This window comes from Malus domestica, chromosome 09, assembly GCF_042453785.1.
Source record: "Malus domestica chromosome 09, GDT2T_hap1".
NCBI lineage: Eukaryota > Viridiplantae > Streptophyta > Magnoliopsida > Rosales > Rosaceae > Malus > Malus domestica.
The window spans coordinates 2226607-2246526 of record NC_091669.1 but is presented as its reverse complement, the minus strand read 5'-3'; the positions used below and the strand labels follow the sequence as shown (position 1 = coordinate 2246526).

General features: G+C 35.9%; 4 protein-coding genes across 11 annotated transcripts; all 4 read right to left on the bottom strand.

Moving 5' to 3' along the window:
* Positions 1 to 1999: 1999 nt before the first annotated feature.
* On the bottom strand, positions 2000 to 3731 carry LOC103442285 (alpha carbonic anhydrase 8-like). The gene is made up of 5 exons (XM_008381064.3): positions 3592 to 3731; positions 3458 to 3505; positions 2620 to 2835; positions 2441 to 2470; positions 2000 to 2206 (listed from the first exon to the last, which is right to left on the bottom strand). Exons 1-5 carry the CDS (start codon positions 3646 to 3648, stop codon positions 2138 to 2140), a joined length of 420 nt encoding a protein of 139 aa, XP_008379286.2. The 5' UTR covers positions 3649 to 3731; the 3' UTR covers positions 2000 to 2137.
* A 1041-nt stretch (positions 3732 to 4772) lies between these two features.
* LOC103442284 (gibberellin-regulated protein 14-like) lies at positions 4773 to 6695 on the bottom strand. Of its 3 annotated transcripts, XM_070804802.1 has the most exons (5): positions 6305 to 6695; positions 6166 to 6204; positions 5888 to 6032; positions 5504 to 5770; positions 4773 to 5208 (listed from the first exon to the last, which is right to left on the bottom strand). In XM_070804802.1, the coding sequence occupies exons 1-5, from the start codon at positions 6359 to 6361 to the stop codon at positions 5024 to 5026; spliced, it is 693 nt and encodes a 230-aa protein (XP_070660903.1). In that variant the 5' UTR covers positions 6362 to 6695; the 3' UTR covers positions 4773 to 5023. The 3 variants fall into 3 exon arrangements, with proteins under 3 accessions (XP_070660903.1, XP_070660901.1, XP_070660902.1); XM_070804800.1 differs by having other exon boundaries at positions 5504 to 6032; XM_070804801.1 differs by having other exon boundaries at positions 5504 to 6017.
* Positions 6696 to 12053: 5358 nt separating this feature from the next.
* On the bottom strand, positions 12054 to 14630 carry LOC103442281 (uncharacterized). Of its 6 annotated transcripts, none has more exons than XM_008381058.4 (9): positions 14280 to 14630; positions 13797 to 13958; positions 13525 to 13668; positions 13284 to 13376; positions 13094 to 13186; positions 12862 to 13005; positions 12618 to 12725; positions 12418 to 12469; positions 12054 to 12327 (listed from the first exon to the last, which is right to left on the bottom strand). In XM_008381058.4, exons 1-9 carry the CDS (start codon positions 14376 to 14378, stop codon positions 12293 to 12295), a joined length of 930 nt encoding a protein of 309 aa, XP_008379280.2. In that variant the 5' UTR covers positions 14379 to 14630; the 3' UTR covers positions 12054 to 12292. The 6 variants fall into 6 exon arrangements, with proteins under 6 accessions (XP_008379280.2, XP_070661353.1, XP_008379278.2 ...); XM_070805252.1 differs by having other exon boundaries at positions 13525 to 13665; positions 14280 to 14597; XM_008381056.4 differs by having other exon boundaries at positions 13284 to 13436; positions 14280 to 14587.
* Positions 14631 to 16003: 1373 nt separating this feature from the next.
* Positions 16004 to 19516, bottom strand: LOC103442280 (xyloglucan glycosyltransferase 4-like). Its single transcript, XM_008381055.4, has 4 exons — positions 18428 to 19516; positions 17513 to 17821; positions 17019 to 17423; positions 16004 to 16906 (listed from the first exon to the last, which is right to left on the bottom strand). The coding sequence occupies exons 1-4, from the start codon at positions 19061 to 19063 to the stop codon at positions 16265 to 16267; spliced, it is 1992 nt and encodes a 663-aa protein (XP_008379277.2). The 5' UTR covers positions 19064 to 19516; the 3' UTR covers positions 16004 to 16264.
* Between the last annotated feature and the right edge of the window lie 404 nt (positions 19517 to 19920).

The window sequence follows — 19920 nt, the reverse complement described above, 5'->3', positions numbered from 1 at the left end:
TCATGATGCCGTTCTCCTCATTTACTATTTAATTTGCCAATGCTTCAAGTTATATTATAATTGAAATCGATTTACCTAATTATGTAATAAAAATATGTCGTTCATTTGTATGTTTGTCGTTCATTTGTATGTTTTGTTATCTCAAATATCAAGGATATATAAGAACCAGAAAGCTATAACTGAGGAGAGATGCCAGGATCCAACATGCCTAATGTATTTAAATCATACCAGCAGTAACATGATCATGCATGGTTGCGCTCCGTGGTGGAGTCAACTGAAGGAGATTTTTGTTCAGAATTTTACAACAAAAGCGGCACCACACATGATCAGTTTCAATTATTTTAATTCGAGTTGCCTGGTTGATAATTATGAGGAATCAAATTTATTGAATTAAATCTACCTCCGAAGTTTGATCTTTGTTTGGATGATTGTGAAACTTGTTGTAATCGTGTTTTGGAATTTGTAACACAAGAAATGTTAATGAGACACTCTGCCATCTCATAATTTTTGCATAATGATTTTAATGTTGGTTCAAAAATTGACGTTAAAATATGATGTGTCACATAGTCTATGGAGAGTCCCACTTTAAAAAAATTCTCATAGCATTTCTCTGAATCTGGTGAGGAGTTGTTCGATGAGGTTGACACAATTTGGTCAACACCAATGTTAGAGAAGAAGATGATGAACAAATAACCAGGGCAAAATGCCAAAAATAGTATTCATGATATTACTTTTGAATGTATTGATTTTATTGGGATTAATGCGTTTAATTGGAAGCTTCCCAAGATTTAGCTGATCAAATAAATCAAATGAAGATTTGCTCGAAGAAATTATGTTACATCGAATTGGAAAGTCGAGGATTTCAAGATACTCCAAATATCTCTTTGGTTGGATGGGAAGAATTCAACTTCAAGATTATAACGGAGTCAACGAAGACTTAGACTCGAGAATGAGTCTTTTATAATAAAGTGTGAGAATGTGAAGGTAAAAGATTCTCATATTTGTGAAATGAGAAATCTTACAAGGACTTATAAGAGGTTGAGCTACTCTCCGTATTGTTATTTGCTTGTTTCGTCGGGCTACTCTCTGTATTGCCATTTGCTCATTTTGTCGTGACAGTTTCTTAGCTTTGATACCATAAAGGAGAAATATTCACACATAAGTTACTGATGCTCAACTTAGAAGTTTGTATGTTTGTATTTATAGAGACAGTTTACATCAATGAGTTACAAGAAAAACTTATCACAAATAACAATTCTATAAATCCCCAAATATTGGAGATAATACAAGAGAGTATATTAGAGCAGTGGCATCTTTAGTGAAGGAGTCATAGCAAACAACCTTGAGGACAAGGATTGGAAACTTAGGCCATCTCCAACTGAATGAGGGCCGAAAGGCTCCCTTTAACCTTATAGACCAGCAAGAAATTATATTTTAATGAACAGTGTCATACCATATTTTATACCATCTCCAACCGAGGGGGCCAAACATAGCCTTTGACAAAAAACAATCTCCAACAAAAGGGGCCAAAGGGCCGTAGACCAAACATAATTTATTATTTTAATTAAATTAATATGGTAACTTAAATTAAATTACCATATTAAAATAAGGTTTTCGGACATATGGTTACTTAAATTAAATTTTCATATTAAAATAAGGTTTTCGGACATATTTTAAGTGTCACTTGTTGCCAAATGAATAAATCTCTGGATTTCTTATCTTTATATAATCTCAAAAAAAATTTGGATAAGATTTCGAGTGACCCGTGTCGCCAACATGAGTAACTTTTCAGATTTCTTATCTTTATGTAATCTTAATAATTTTTCGGATAAGATTTCAAGTAATTGTCAACATGAGTAACTTTTCAGATTTCTTATCCTTTCAATTAATTGTTTATTTGATTTTCTTCCGATTTTGTGGTTAGTAATATGTGACTTGTCAAATCGAAGTGGACCATTTATCATACATAGATCTTTTATTAATTGGGAATTTTAAAAAAAAAAAAAAACTAGGGTTATTTAATTACTATTGAAATATATGTCATCCCTTACATGAAGATTGAGCAGTTGAATAAACATTATTGAATTATACAATATAACATTTTATTGCCTTTCTTGTATGTATACTCCCATTAGATTTAGCTTTGGCTACCATTTGTTGGTCGCTCACCGTCCGACGATGAACCTGAATATTTATACTTTTGCCCCTGCAACCAGAACATAATATTAAAAGTTAATTTCCATTGCCAATTTGCCATGCATATATAAAGACCATATGAATATAATACAGTAAATAAGGGCGACCCCAACTAAAAAAGCTATCCGCTTTGCAAAAAAGCTGTTTCCTGTTTCTACAACTAAAACAACTAATTTTTTAGTTACAAAGACAAAACAACCCTCACCATGTATATAACACAGTAATAAATTAAATTGTAACTTACCATGATTTTCTTGTCTTCATGAGATGAGACCTGCAAATACAAGGACAAATATGTACCAATTAGTTCATCTACACACATACCATGCATGCAAACTAAAAGAACTCTCTGCTGCAAGAAAACAACATCAATAATCACAGACATGCCATGTCAGTAGTGCATATATGCATGCAGTGTCTGACCTTAGATACGGAAAGTGGCGGAGTGACCGGCTCATCCTCCGGAATGTCATCAGAGTATGTATCATCATCAGTTGACGGTGGTGCACCTGGTGGCGACTTGCCGGGCTTTGCCGGTGACTTGGGTGATTTGGGGGGTGATTTTGGTGGTGATTTGGGTCCTTTTGATGATGGCGACTTGGGTGCTTTTGGTGATGGCTTGGGTTTCGTAGGTGATGGCTGAAACCATATATTAAATAAATGCTCAATATTCCTCCAATAATTAGTTTCCATAGAGAAGTGCAACACAAATACATCACAAAACTAAAACTACATCTAAACCCAATTATTTATTTCAAGATACATGATCTGATTCAGTTTTTGGTGCGTAAGTTATTTTTAGTTTGAGTCTACTATTATTTGAACTATATTTACTAATTATATTGTTGATCAACTTTTTAAACATAAGACATGGTCAATACACACACACACACACACACTCCAAAGGGATTCTCAACTTTTAGTAAAACTAGGAACTGGTTGTGGTGTTCATCATACATTGAGCTTCAATGATCCGAACGATTTATTTTTTATGTCTTCATTCATAGATCATTTTTGCAAAAATATCAATTCAATCCGAAATCATTTACTCATTTGATTGTGGTGATGAAACTTTATTGTTTCTTGGAACACTTAGTGTCAATTTCTTCGAACTCAATTAAACTCCTCAAACATTTTTTTGCTAATATTTTGCAAAATAATCTATAAAACGCAACTTGAAAAATATATGATTTGAGTCGTTGACGTTAGATATGAAGTGAGCCCAACAACAAGCCCTCATTTAAAAAAAATTAATTTGTACCTTCTTTGCCTTGAGATCGTCGATACCATCATCGTCCTGAGATGAAACCTACAAAGAGAAGCATGTCAAATTAAGAGTTTGCCAATATAATTACAAAATCAGTGCATAAAACCAGTGTAGATATGGTTAATTACCATTGTAGAAACCAGGAGAACAGTGACGAACAGGAGGAAGATAACTTTGATAGCCATTTTGTTTAGTGAACAGCAGCTCTATGAAGAAACTATAAGGGAGTGAGATGCTTGCAGGAGAGCTACGATGGGGGGGTATAAATAGTGTTCTGAAAGGGTGGAGGGGGAAAATTTTCCATGTCCTTCACTGGTACTGTTTCTCATATTCTTACACATGCATGTGGTGTCACGTGCAATGCCACGAAACCCTAGTCAAATGAAGTCAGTTTCAAGTTTTTATTTTATTTTTTTTAATGATATTATTTAGATTAAGGGAGAAAGGGTAGGCTTAACCTCATAATGGATTAGCAATAATGTGGTTCAAATTTTCTTTTGGCAAAAATCAAATTTAAGTTCTTTCACTTATAAGAAGAGAAATATCAGTAAACCGTAATATTAAGCGGTTTAGTTATCAATAAAATTAGTCCAAAAGCCCATAGAGGAATTGAGGGCCCACCAATTATCCGACGGGCCCGAGTGAAAATTCCACCAGGCCCAAATCTTAAAGCCCTTCGAGACGTTTTTTTAAAAAGAAAAGTCCAATATTTCATTCATTAAAAAAAGGCATTACAACTAAATATCATAAATAACTTGGCTTACAAAGAGTTCTTACAGATTATATCTAAAAATATTATGATAAAATATCACCAATCGCTCAATAATGAGTAGACTTTAAACACTCAGTCTTTATAAATTGTATCTATGATTTTATGATACAACACTTTTTTTTAATTAATATTTATACAAAAATATTGGATATGGAGAAATAGCCTAAATCACACAATTATTCTATCATAATTTAGTACAGAACTCATCATAGAAAATCGAAAATATAAAGATTTTCCGGTCACTATAAATAGGCAAACTGAAGAGAAAAGTATAATGAGTTAAGACTAGGAACAGATCAATTTCTTCTCATATAACCAAAACACAAAAAATTAGTAGTAAGATTCCCTCCCCTCGATATTCTCATCATCTTCCCTCCTCCTTTCTCACATTTTATTTTGTCTTATAATCTTTATAAAAAATTAATATAAAATATTGACGAAACTTAATCGTAAGCTTTTAAGTAGGAGAAAAGGAAAAAAAAATTAGGTGGAGAGAAAAACATTCTCCAAAAATTAGATAGTTGGATAGGGTGGGCATCCGACAAGCACGACATGTTATTCATTAGAGTAATTAAGCACTATAAATATTGTTACCAAATCTTCAAAAGTACAGTAATATATAATATCATCCGCTACATGACATTTGAAATTTAAAACCCTAGGGCCATACTAGTACTAATAATAAATAATTATCCAATCCATTACACATGCGGTAAGCAGTAGAAATTAGAAAGGACAGGAAGAAAACCATTTATTTTCCTCTCTCTCTCTCTCTCTCTCTATTAAATTCAAGGGCACTTGCTTCTGTTGCCATGGGTGACCATATCGGTGTAGCACTTGCCGCATCTTTCCCGGTTGCCGAATGTTCCCGGAGGAACGCAGCGGCAGCGGTCGCAGCACGTCGTGCAAGCTCTCATGCACACCCTCTTCCTTGAATGCAGCATGCACCTCTTGTCACACAGTGGGATGCAATCTGCCCACCAAAATGACAAAACAATTTTAATCACAAATTAACCGACATTTAGGGTTTTCAATTACATTATAGTCCGTGAAAAAGTTCACGAGTTATATTTTTGTCCGTGAACTTGTTTACGAGTTACATGTGACGTCTTAAAGTTCTACCTTAAATTAAATTCAGTCGAGGGACCAAAATATAATGGGGAATATAGAACGTATATCATTTTGTAATGAGTATAAGGTTAAGGGTTTACTTAGATTAGTAATGGACATAAATTTCACTTCTCTATGGCAGTGAGAAGAATATTTACCTGCTTTGGACCTAACCGGGGGAAGCGGTGGATAAGTGGGTGGCTTCACTGGGGGACTGACAGGACTTGGTGGATTCACTGGGGGGATGACCGGAGTTGGTGGCTTCACTGGTGGGATGACAGGAGTTGGCTTGGTATACGGAGGAGATGGTGGCTTGGCAAGCGGAGGAGATGGTGGCTTGGTAAGTGGAGGAGCAGGTGGCTTGTAAATTGGTGGTGATGGCTTGGTAAGTGGTGGAGTTGGTGGCTTGGTAAGTGGTGGAGTTGGTGGCTTGGCAAGGGGAGGAGTAGGGAGCTTGTGAATTGGTGGTGATGGCTTGGTAAGTGGTGGAGTTGGTGGCTTGGTAAGTGGTGGAGTTGGTGGCTTGGCAAGGGGAGGAGTAGGGAGCTTGTGAATTGGTGGTGATGGCTTGGTAAGTGGTGGAGTTGGCGGCTTGGCAATTGGTGGAGTGGGTGGTTTGGCCACAAGAGGCGGCGGCGCTGGAGCCTTGGATAGAGGTGGTGGAGCTGTTGCCTTGACATAATTAATCTGAAATTAATTAATTTCACAACAATTAAGGTCATAATTTCTACCAAAGATTGAACTCTTTGGTTAGTTCCAGTCCCTGTAGATGTAAAAATTAGTTTTTACCACACTGTTTAAAGTATATAATTAAAAGTACCTTAATCTTGAGTTCGTCATGATGATCAAGTGATGAAGCCTACAAGACCAAGGGTACCATTCCAATTTAGACACCCAAATAAATGGGAAATTAAACCAAATAATAATACTAATTAATAAAAATGAAGATAATTACGTACCCTCGCAGTGAAAAGGAGAATGGTTGCAAAGAGAAGGAGCATGCCTTTGGAAGCCATTGCAAAACAGCTGGAAAAGTCAAGAGCTAGAAGGAAAGTACCGGGGCAGTGATGATTCTAGGAGCAGGGATATGGTATAAATAGTTTTGAAATGTAGGGACTGGTCCACTGCAGGAGGCAGCAGAGAAACACTTACCTACTACATCAGATGAGTTACTGTATCGATATCTCAAGTTAATAACGCAATATCACATGTGAAAATTGAAATTTATAAATATTATATCATTGGTTAAGAATGTCATATTTCCAAGCATCTCCCAAACAAAAAGAGAGGCAAAAAGAACCGCGTTCATTAGGGTTTATCTTAAATCTTACAAGCTCTTGTATGCCTTAATAGTTTGGGATTATGTCTCATCAATAGAACGAGTACATCATTATATATGTATCTCAATTATACATTATTATTTAAAATAACAATAATACGTAATTAATTTAAAATACTGTCATAATATATCGAGTTTGAAATACTGTAATAATATATCGAGAATATAATAGGTAAATATCTATTGCTAGATTGGACAAGGCCATGATATGCCAGCTGCATGATGAAATGTGATCACATTTTCACAGCGAGCCAAGTTAGCTTGCTGTCCCGAAATCTGACTCGAGAGTTCGACCCACCTTCCCCTGTCCACTAAAGTACTATTATGTACCTATATCTATTTTTACATTTTTTTTCGTCTTCTCACATCACAGTGTGCGTCATCCCAAGTCAATGGTTTAATATTTTATATAATGATTTGAATAAAAAATTTAAATATCAACTGTTAATTTACAAAATAAAATTTAAATATATAATATCTTTAGCAACCATAAATTAATATCCTCCACACAAGGCCTGCACATAAAAACTTGAAACGAAAATTGCGTGGTATTGTTTTTACGAATGTAACCTTCATACAATATTTTTAGCATGTTAAATACCTCTTTTTATTTATTGTCATTGGATTTAATAAGTTAAAAACAAAGTCGATGGTCAAAATTACATATAGTGCGTGAGAGACTAAAAAAATATGTAAAAATTATTTTTTTTAGGGAACTTTAACGAAAAGTTTCAAATATTGTTTACTTTAACGAAAATCATATTTTTATACTAAAAAGTCAATCATAGTACTATTCACTTTATCCTTTATTTTGTTCTTATCGTTAAAACTCAAAGTTTTCAAACTCTTTTATTTAATTTTCCATTTTTTTTTATAGTCTGTCGGAGACTTGGAGTATGACCTTGACATGTTTTAAAACAGTCAATAATACAAATTTGAAAATCTAACTGTTAGAAATTTCAAATTGTAAGCAGATCCTATATTAATAGGCAGATGATACAAAATGTGATTTCAAAAATAGGAAAACTAATGAAAAAAATTTAAAAACTTTAAGTTCTAACGATAAAGACAAAATAAAAGGTAAAATGAATAGTACTAAGATTGATTTTTTAGTGTAAAAATATGATTTTTTATTAAAATAAACAGTACCGAAAGCTTTTCGTTAAAATTCTTATAAAAAATATGAGATAAAAATAGTATTACTCAGTTAATCTAAATCTAAAATTTGATACTTGAACTTGTTAGGTTTAATTGAAAGAACACAGTTGGTTTTCTTTTCTTTTTTGGGCTCGTAACTTTCTTTTGAGCACAGCTGGTTTTGTTAAAAAGATCCAACGATCGAATTGACCGATCACAGTAAAATTGATTCAACAACTCTAGGAATCATGGATTACAACTGGTTTCATTTAGACCAATTGATGACAACAACAGGTTTCAAGTGCAGGCGACTGAGAATATATTATTTCGCTTATGGTATGTTATTTAAACTAGAGATTTTTTTTTTCATAAACGATATTATTTACACCAAAAAATATGGAAAAGTGTGTTAAACTTCATATTGAACTAACCATAATAATATAGTTCAAATTCGCTTCCGACGAAAATCGAACCTAAGATCTTTCATTTACAAGTGAAGAGAAATATCATTAGACTGTAGTACTAAGTGATGTCCCGAGCTATTAATTCAATGCCATGTATTTGACTATCTCTATATTTTATTTTTATTTTTAAACAATCAATATTGTCCATACTAAGAGGATGAGGGAGTGATTTAAGTCTTATATTGGACTAGTTATAATAATGTAGTTCAAACTCACATTACATTATAATTGAATTTAAAATATCACTTACAAGTAAAAAAGAATATCATTAAATTGTAATACTAAATGGCATTTCTATATATGCTTATACTAATGTTGAAAAATATTATAACAACGGTGAACTCATTCTATTTAAATTTTTTCAGTAGCATAAAAGCATGCACTGTACAAGACTAAACCCGAAACCGAATTAGGTTTCACAGCAACGTGTATTGGAGGGCCCTCATATATATGTGCATGCTAAAAGAACCCTAATTATTATTAGGAAAATTAATGAAAAATGGTTGAAAATTTTGAGCTTTAAGGAACAAAATAAAAGGTAAAGTGAATAGTATCATAATTGATTTTTTAATGTAAAAATATGATTTTTCGTTAAAGTAAACAATACCAAGAGCTTTTCGTTAAAGTTCCATTATTATTTGATCTTTTTCGTAAGATCTCTGAAAATGTTAGCCAAGTTGCATATGTAAACAAAGACATGGTGTTTCCCAAAAAAAAAAACGTGGTAATCGATGTTATCTGCAAGGTAATGCATGCAGTCCACTTGGAGAAAGTTTTAATTGTGATATGAATACGGATGATATATCATGTGTTTTTATGTAAATGATAAAATATTTTATTTTTTAAGTTATTAATTTTTTAACACACATATTTTATCATTTGTATAATTACACGTGATATACTATGTCGTCTAACAATCACACTGAAAAATCTCTGAACTCCTCGAACGAAACGTTAATGGCTACACGCAACATAGAAGGTTAATGGACCAACTATTCACCTTCTGCAAACATCACACACGATTTAAAACCCTAGACAGTTAAACCCAGCTGTATACTGTAGGGACAATTACTTTTCTTTTTACATTTGGCAGAGAGGATAGCGTTATAAAATTATAATTATATCACACTTCCCAAAAACTTTGAATTCATATAGAATTGATGGTAATTCTCTGCCGATGGATTTTTCTTGTCAATAGGAACTTCACTCCGAAAAAGAAATGCCAAAAGACCCATCATCATCGTCAATCATGCATGCATGTTCATGCAGCACTTCAGGAAATGACATGACATCTCTCTATCAATCAAAATTGACATGATCTCTCTCTCTCTCTCTGTGTCGGCATTGCAGGTGCAGTAGTGCACAGTTCATAATCTAGGGCCAACCTGTAAAACGCAAACATACAAATATGTACGGATGAAATTATTATGTGAAAACGGCCTTGCCTGTACGTAAAGTAGGTAAAGTGGAAGACTCCAACTCAACGAGCGTGCGTGGTTTAAGTCCATATGTTTTTCCAGAAATTCTTAGTTGCTTCGGAATATGAAATAACTTGTGTCTTTAACCGTCAAGTTTTGATATTCCGTAAATGGGATACTCCGTAAAAAATCTCATGTTTTACATATGGAGAGCTCAGGGGTCAGAACTGAAAGTGCAAGTAATCCATGTCGTGCATAAGTTCATAACACGAAACAAGCTAAACGGGTTAATACAGACAACCAAAATGAATCATGTGTGCTTGCCTTGGAATATCTTGGTTATAACCGGGGTAAGCATTTCACGCTCATGTTGTATGCAGGGGCTACACGAATGCAATTCAGCAATTGTCTGTCCTACATCTGAATATATCACTTAGGGGTGGTTTGGGAGTGAGGTACTGAAAAAAAAAGCACTCATGAAAAAAAGCTGTGAGGGTTTTAGGTGTTTGGTAAACTGAAAAAAAAAAGGCTTATTTTGGAAGCTGCTGTGAGAATAAGCTGAAATCAAAGGAAAAAGCTGAAGCTACTATTTGCAGCTTTGGAAAACTGGCTTTTTTTCAAAGTACACAGAGCTACAGTACTCCTTTAATGAAAAGATCCACTATCAGATTGCTTTTTTTTTTTCCAAAAACACTTTTACAAAAAAGTTTACCAAACACTCTGCTGATTTATTTCACAGCCACTTATTCTCACAGCACATCCACTTATTCTCACAGCAGCTTTTTTTCAAAGCACAGCAATACCAAACCAGCCCTTAGTGTGTTGAGGGAAATGGTAGTCAGTTTTGGAAATTTTTTTTTTTTTTTTTTTAACATTTGGTTATTTAGTTTGGAAGAAGGGATAAGCTAGTAGCTTTGCTACAGTAACCTATATTTTTGAAGGTCGAAAAGACTTGTGGAAACATTTAATTGTTAAATAATCAAAATAAAACCGAAATCTGAATTATAAGCCGCATTTCACATTGCTCTCTAAGTTTTATTTGGATTATATGATCCTCTTGAACTTTCATTTCATGGTAGTGTCCCTTTAGTCCATTCAATTAGTTCGTCAAATTTATGGACCGTTTTTCGTCATTTTGGACAATTGTAAGTGTTTCAATTTCTTGAATTTGTTCGGGTACATTAGCACGAACTGAAAATTCAATGAAACCTGCAATCAAATAGAAATTTAGAAGGCAAAGTATAACAAAGTCTACAATTCAAGGGGCATTGCTTAGTTTTTTCCTAAGCTCTTAGGGTCAGTAGGGTATGTCCGGCCCTAAACGGACGGGTAACAAATCACCTTGCGTGATCAAAACAAGAACAATGATTTTTTTATTTTTTTTTTGGTTTTTTGGAGGTTCCAAAAAATGTTGTTTATCCAACCTTTCAAAAATACAATTTCCATCCTTCTTCACTAACTACAAAAGTACAAAATATGGATCCGAGTAAAGAGCTTCAACAATATATTTTTCTCGTTTTTTTTTCTTTTTACCTCAAATTTCTGAAATCCTAAATAAGCGGCGTTACAAGATTCAGACAGCTGCAGCAACTTCTTCTTCTTCATCAAAGCTCAAATTTAACGTTTGTAGCTTAAACCCCGAACTCTGTATGGTCTCCACCAAACTCGAAGCCACCCCGGTAGCTTGTACCGTCGTTTGTTTCGTCAACTGGAAACAAGAGAAAAAATTATTAACCTATAATCCGCATTACAACCCAATTGCATCTCACAGAAACTAAAACTCCCCGAAAACGGATACAAAGTGTTCAAAGTACATAGAAATTTGATGAAAATAAAGCACTGAGCCGATGGTAAACATTATCTTTGGCAAGTCGATGTATAATAATATACTAATCTAATCTATGGTCATGGGAAAGCAGATTTGAACTTGTTTGTTACAAGACCCAAGATGGGAATTTTCATACGCACCTCAACAGTTGCAATACCCTCAATGACTTCAACCTTTAAGTTGGTAATACCTTGAGTTTCCTGCGACAAAATCCATGACTTGTAAGAAATTACGAAGACGAATCCGGCATCTGATTCAGAATTTCGACATCTGCATTACAAAAAAAATGTAGCTACCTCAAAGGCTTTGCTTACTGATGGGATAGCTGCATCACTCAGTGTTACATCAACGTTTGAATCTTGCTCTCTTCCCATATTAGGGTTCGTTTGAAAGGGCTTTTAAAATGATTAAAAGTGTTTTTAGTGAAATTGATTTTGGATCCAAAAAACGCTTTCAGTCATTTTAAAAAACACTTCCAAAAGAGCCCTTAAATTATAAATACACATATAACAAAATCGCATATGAGCAAAAGTGCTTCCAACATCAGCACTCTCAAACGAGCCTTATATTAGCAATAAGTTTTGGGTTCCAAAATGAGCACTGAAAACTTTACATCAAGGAGTGCTTTGTTCCATGAGAAGTTCGAAACATCTTTTACCCAACAGAATCTGATTGCATATGTTTAAACAAGTTCGAATCTAATGGACTAATTCTTTCGGCTTACAAAACGACGCCTTCCCCTTCCCAGCATTTTGTTTGAGCTACTTCCCATTCCAATCCACTTCAACTTGTCCATCTGTTCAAGCATAAGATCCAAGCAGTTCGAATAAATGAAACCATAAACCATCAAAACCTGACGAATTTGGTACATTTGGAAGCCACTCACCTCGAAGATTTATTGCTCGGTTTGCTTGAACATCAGCCTCAGAATTGTATTCCTGCAACAAATAGCAGAACGCGTCACTTTCGAAAGAGCAATTTTTCATCCGTTCTCATGTTCTCCTCAAAAACGAGTTCTTCGACTAGTGAAGATTTATCACATAAGTATTACTTTACACAATTTTCTTCTACCATGACTGAACTTACCCTAAGAACATGATTGATCTCAAATGACATAAACTTGTCTTTGAGCTCCTTGGCCACTTCACACAGGTCAGCCATGTTCTGATTTTTCGTTTTCCAGAGACCTTGAACCTGTTTTATCAGAGACAGAAAGCATCGTAAAGCTTAAGGACACACAAATATGAAATAATTAAGGAAACAGGGTAAGGCGAAGAAAACGAAGAACTTTAAAAACTCATAGTGCTATAACATCCACCAAGCTACGAACCTGCATGCAGACAAGTTTAGAGTCTCCTTTAACACGAATGTGTTTATATCCTTTCTCAAGAGCATATTTCAATCCCAGAATTACAGCTCGATATTCTGCAACGTTATTTGTTGCAATTCCCACCCCTTCACGCAAACGGTACACCTATAAAACCCAACCATATAATTAAAGGGCTAGAATTTACAAAAAATATGCTGCAAAAGGAACTAAATTGTTTCAATGAAGTGCATACAGCGCTTCCGTCTTCAGCTCGTAGGACAGCCCCTGCACCAGCTAGTCCAGGATTTCCTTTTGAAGCACCATCAAACTCAAGTATACAGGTTTGCTGAAAAAAGACAGGTCACAAACATTTTTCAAATCTTCACTTATAATAACCCACAACAATGTGATACGACACATTTGAATTCACAAATAAAACTTACACAAAAAGAAGAAATTCCAAGATTTTCAATGTGGTTATCCGGTGTGAAATGCCTCCTCTGAGATATCGGGAATGGAGTAGATCCAATCATGTCCTGCAATCTCTTAGGTGGTGAGTCCTTGGCAGCTGATTTTACTATAGAAGAATCTGGCTGCTGAAAAATTATGAATATGCACAAGTAGAAACATAGGTAGATTAAGTTTACTATAAAGTATTACTGGATGCGATCGATGGAAACTTACACAACTAGATGAATTTGCAACAGCTTCAGTTTGAATATCAGATTTGAAATGCTTTCTCTGAGTCTGAGAGTTCGGGAATGCAGTAGCCCCAACCGCCTCATGTGATCTCTTTGGCGGTGAGTCATTGGCAGGCGAATCTGGCTGCTGAAATTTATGAACATGCCCAATTACACAATCAGTGACCAAATACAAGATTGTCTACGATAAGATACCCATATCCACGCCACCACATGCCATGGAAAAAAGAAGAGCAAATCATCAAACATTCAAACCTGGATAGGGCAAGCAACGAGTTTTCCGAAAAGAGCGTCATCTTTCACATCACTGGCACTGATAGTATAAGAAGCATTCTTAAGGCCGTGGGAGACAAGGTACTCCTCAGCCTCCTTCGGCAAACAGTGGCCTTCGAACACACTTACAGAAGGATTGCATACCTAAAAAGCAAAACAAAACCTCATATGCATAGTAACTTCTTACAAAAGCACTTTTTTATTAATCTCTAGAAGCATATTTACACCACAAACCGTAACTAGAAGCAGAAATCTCTCACTACCACCAGAAAGCACAAGACTTTTAACAAAAGATACACCATAACCAAACAATGCAGCAACAAATTACGGTTATTTTAACAAATTAAAGAAAACCCAATTGAAAAATCAACTAGGTTAGCCAAAATTGATCACAAATTGGGAAAAATCAAAGAAAAATCAGCACAAGCTTTCTATAACATTGATAAAAGGGTGGTAAAAATTTACCGAAGAACCGGCTTGGTTTTGGCAATCCGTGAAGTTTTTGTAAATGCCAATAACGTCGCCTTTCCGAACAACGTAAAAAGCATCACCTTCTTCCGCCATTGAAGCTCCAACTTCTAGCTTTCAAAACCCACCACCGCAATTTCCCCTCAAAAAGTTCAAGAATTTAGACAATGCAAACAACGACGATGAAAACCCTAAATATTAATAAGGGAAAATGCTGAGTTGCGGAGCATGAATTTGCTTTGAGGCGAAGGAAAGTTTGAATTTTGAAAAATCGAATGATGGAGACGCCTCCACACGTCGAGTCTGGTAGTGACTCTTTCGGTAAAGTTTACTTGAAAGTAGAAAGGAAGAAACGCCAATGGGCCTCATGGGTCGAGCTATGGCTGAGGACACGGGCTTAGGGCCCAACGTGATTTTTCCTCGGTACTGAGTTTTTTTTGTCAGACGATATATTTTGATAGATTAAATGTTAGGTTAGCCATTGGTATGGAGTTCAAACTAATGCCGTGGTGCAAAGGAAAATGAAGGGAATGTACGAAATAAAAACTTGAAAATGAAAAAAAAAAATCTTGATAATTTGATGATCAAGGTTTGTCAAACGAGCTCTAAAGACTAAAACAAAACAATATCAAACGACTCTAAATTGATTGAATATTGACCATTAGTTTGATTATTTGAAATGAAAAGTACTTACCACTTCTAGAGTGTAATTCTTCTACGTAAATAAATCAAAGATTTGAGTATATAGAAACTTACATGTGGTCCAATATCTAGTGAATAGGGGGTTGATTTATTTGATATATTTGGATGACTAAACGATAACTAATCCAAATGATTTTTGTAAAGATAGTCTTCAAATAAATATTAAGAGATTGAACAGTCCCGATTATGAAAAATCTACATTAAATATACGTTATTTGCAAGTGGGGGAATGAGCTTATCCCCCATGAAGGGAACGTAAGCATTATCCTTTTAGTTATTTACTTTTGTATATATGTCCGACTTCGATTAATAGAAATTTAGAAACTAATGAAACAAAAATTATTCACCAGCAGGTGAAATAACCTGACCTAATAAGAAAATCTCAACTCACTATGTCCTTTGATACAATCAAATAGATTGCTACAAGAACATTTAATTCGTATCGTAAGGAGTCGAGCAGTGTCAATTTGAAATAACTCCAAACTAGGTAGGACTGTTCACTGTAGGAGGATGACCGAGGTGTCTCAATTCTTAGCTGTGGGCACGTCAAGTGTTCTCACAGATTCATTTTAGTTGCCACCAGATGCAGACATGTTAACATGTCACATCTGCACATGTTCCCCTTGATTGCCTGCACCTCCTACATATCCGTCTACATCTAACAGCTAATACAGTGCTCAATCTGTGCACAGATGGCATATAAACGTTTCAGAAATGAACATCGTCTTGGTTTCGAATCTCCGTTATAATTTACGCAACATAAATCCGATTCTGGCTCGAATTTAGGTAACACAATATGTTTCTTTTATAAACTACTATGTTTGGTACATTTTGTTTCTCGGTTGTTTGTTGAGCTGGTTAAGTTTAGTGTGTGTTTTTAAAGTTTTAGTGATGATTTTCGCTCCCTTTCCTTTATGCTTTCGTAAATCAATAAATCAGAAAGCGGAACGTATATGAGCAAGAAGAGGAAGTGTAAACGGACGCAAAGAGAGTGTTAAAAGCGGAGATTCATAAAACAATAAAAAATAACTGAGTTGTTTATACTTGATTGTCAATACTTCATACACCGGTGACATATACCATTGTACAATTAACTCATTTCTTATACCTTCTAACAAAACGGAAAATATTTCTACATGTAAAAATGAATTCAACTTTTACACACCATCTAATGCAGCGATCCGTCCCACACAATAATTTCTCATTTGTAATTAGGGTTCATCATAGCTGTAAAAAAAAATAACTATGGGAAAAAAATATTGCACTTGTTTTAGGTTTTTTTAGCCCATCTGCTCACCTATTAAGTCCAACCCTACAGCAAGAAATGACAAGCCTTGGAAAAGCAAGAAGTAGAAGTGAACTCCATGAGCAGATAAGAAGCTTCTGGCTGCTGCAGTGAGCAGCAAGAAAGCAAGAGCAAGCTCTTTCCTGTATATCCCGTTCTTCTTCTTTTTCTTCGGAGCTACTACTTCTTGTTCCTTGAGTTTGCTTAACAATGCTAGACCCGACTCGGAGTTCCTCCTCAGGATCTTCTCTTCGCTCGCAGACATCGATTCCCTCTCAGCATAGGCTAGCAAATCCGACTCAGATGATCTTCCGGTCTTCTTTGTCACCACCCACTCGTAAGAACTTCCGAGCTGAAATAGCCCCGAGACCATGGCGTTGAATTTTGTGACGGACATTGTGTTCTCGAAGAGCAGGTAGGGGACCAAGAAAGGGAAGGATTTCGGGGACGGGAGGATGTTTAGAAAGGACATGAAAATCGGAATGTAGCAGATTACCCAAAGAGGAAGTTCAGCCTCGGGTAAGAACATGGTCAGTGGAAGTATGATACAAAACAATGTGAATGAGTAGAAGGGAAGAATTAGCTTCCTCAACAGAAAGAAAAGAAATATCAAGTTTGATTTCTTCCAAATCGATATCTGCACGAAATTCACATAATTTAGGAAGATTAGAACGCGATACATAAACATACAATTCAAGCGTTTCTTTGGAAGCAATCAATCGAACAAAGTTGAACGATGAAATCTGTACCTTGGAAGTCAAGATAGCAGGAAGACACAATCTGAAGAGCTGCATTGGCCCCGAATGCCAACGGTGCTGCTGCTTCTTATAAGTTTCATAAGACTCTGGCAATTCACAGAGGACTCTGACATCATTGAGGAAGATCATTTTCCATCCGTTCAAGTGTGCTCGAACGGCAATGTCCATGTCCTCAACGGTTGTTCTCTCCAGCCAGCCTCCTGATTCTTCCAAAGCCTTGATTCTCCAAACTCCCGCAGTCCCATTGAATCCAAAGAAATTGAGAAACACTCCATTCACTTGCTGTTCCACTTCAAAATGGAAGCACAAATTGATGTTTTGAAGCCTTGTGAGTAAGTTCTCGTCCTTGTTCACGAAAGACCATCGAGCCTGGACAAGTCCTAGTTCCGGATTTCCCTGTGACAAAGTCTCAGGATCGTTAGTCCAAAGTTCGACCCCCTTCAATGTAACAATAAAAACAAGATCAATAAGGAAGATGTCCTCACCTTGAAATGAGGAACTGTAAGCTTAAGGTAATCAGAATTCGGAGTGAAATCAGCATCGAAAATTGCCACAAACTCATAGTCTTTGACATAATCACAACCCATAGCGGACTTAAGGTTGCCGGCTTTGTAGCCTGTTCTGATCAACCGATGTCTGTAGATTATGTTTACACCTTTCTGATGCCACAACGAGACTTCGTCTTTGATCAAATTCTGCAAATTTATATCATCTGAGTCATCTAGAACCTGAATCAAAAGTCTGTCTCTTGGCCAATCCATCTGGCATGCAGATGCAATTGCTTGCTCATACACCTACAAGTTAGGAAAGATATAGATAAGCAATAGAAGAAGGCTTCAAATAATTGGAATTGAACGAAAGCAGAATACCAAAAGGTAATATAAAGTTGAGGCAGAACCAATGGCAGAATGGATCGAAGAACAGCTTGAAAGACGTTAGTCCATAAACATCAAAATCGAGGCTTTGCAAGTTCAACCCGCAAAGCCTAAATTTTGATATTCCTTAAGTTATGCCCATCAAATAGTTCTTCGATCCATTCCGTCATCTGTTCTAACAACAAATGTCAATTGACTTGGAAATACAACCCAAAAAAGGTATATTGAGTTTTTCGCAGAACAAGTGGCCGAATGAGTTGAGAGCAACTTGACATGCATAAGTTCATAACAAGCAAAACCCGGGCTTTGAAGGTTCGAGGTCCGAGCTTGGAATTGGGCCCCATAATCCACTATCAACCTGCAATGCCTAAATTTTGTTGTTTCTAAACTTACGCCTATCAAGTATCAAGTTGCTCTTCAATTCACTCCGTTATCTGATCTAAATCCGATAACAAATGCCAATTGCCAACAGACAGAAAAAGTAAGAAGTGAAAAGAAATTCAATGAGCTAGATTGCTCTGTTACCTCTCTCTCATTGCACATAGGGATCTGAATAAGCACCATTGGAAAACTAGAAGGATCTTCAATGTCAAAAGCATCTTCTGCAATTGTTGGCTTTATCTTCTTGTACTTGATCCAGAAGCATCCAACACACAAAACCAATCGATCAAAAGATTGAATCAGAAAAAGCACAACGCAGAAGTTGGACATCATGATAGCCGTAGGGGCAATATAGTCAACTCTGAAAGTCAACCAAACCATGTAGCACCACTGCACCAGACCCTGCACCTCCCATGGCTGATACAAATTCAAATTCCAGTTCTTGTAATGCGCAACTACTTCCATGACTAGAGCCAAAATCGACAACCCGAGGAAGACTTTGATGAATTTGTACAGCCTTCCTCGGGTTTTTGGCTCTTCGTCGGTCAAGTCAGACCGCGAAATGCGCTTTTTAAGCGAAAGGAACATTCCACTCAGCGCCATTGGCAGCCATGAGAGGCAGGCGAATACTCTGTTCACTTTAAGGAGAAGAACCCATGTGAATTGCTTGGTGCTCACGGCTTTCTGTTTCTCCAGAAAGGCTGAGGAATCCAAAAGATTGTGCTTCAATGACGGGTTTTCGGGCTTTTCGATTGTGACCACGACTGTGCTCGGAGCCATTGCTTGGGAATCCGATTCCCACAGAAAAAAAACAGAGGAACAGGAAACAAATACTCTGCCAATGAGTCAAAGATCAAATTTTTAAGCTGAAGATTTATTGGGTTTTCAGATATGGGAAGAACCCATGAAAGTTTTCAACTTTTTATGCAGTTTCCACTGAAATCTGGATCTTCGAAATATTGAATTCTAGAGAGAGGTGAGAGAGTATGAACTCTCCTGAGCTGCTGTGAATAACAAAGGAACCAGGAGAGAGAGATATAAATTCCTTTTGATCAATAAGAAATGGAACGTTCAGGCTAGTTTCTTAATTATATATTTATATCGCCAATGATAGTCAAGCACAGTAAATTAAGCTTAGTCAATGTAAATTGGCACCCAAACCTTTGAAATTTTTTTTTAAGATGTTTGAATCTCGTTTAATTTGGTTTTATGAGGAACAATAAGTCCTGACGCGCAAGAATCTTGGGTTGTCCGTTTATGATGACAGCCAGGTTACAACCAGATGGCAGATCACAACCCCCCGCCCCACATAGAAAGTGGTTCTTGTCTGCTTATTTTCGAGCGAAAGAGATCATCTCCTAATTTTTTCCACTAAGATTACCTAATCAAGTGATTTGAACTCTTGAATTTTGATCAAACAGCTAAAAACATAAATTTTAATAATTTTAACTGTTGGATCAAATTTCAAGGACCCGGATCACTTGATTTGATGGCATTAGAAGAGAATCTCTTTCCATTTTCGAGCGGAAAAGAATCATCGCTAGATCCTTTTTCTGAGGATTTGAGGGATCTCGTGATCGTAACCGTTCATCGTATGTCGTGTGATTAGTTTTCACACGATATACGATGAATTGTCA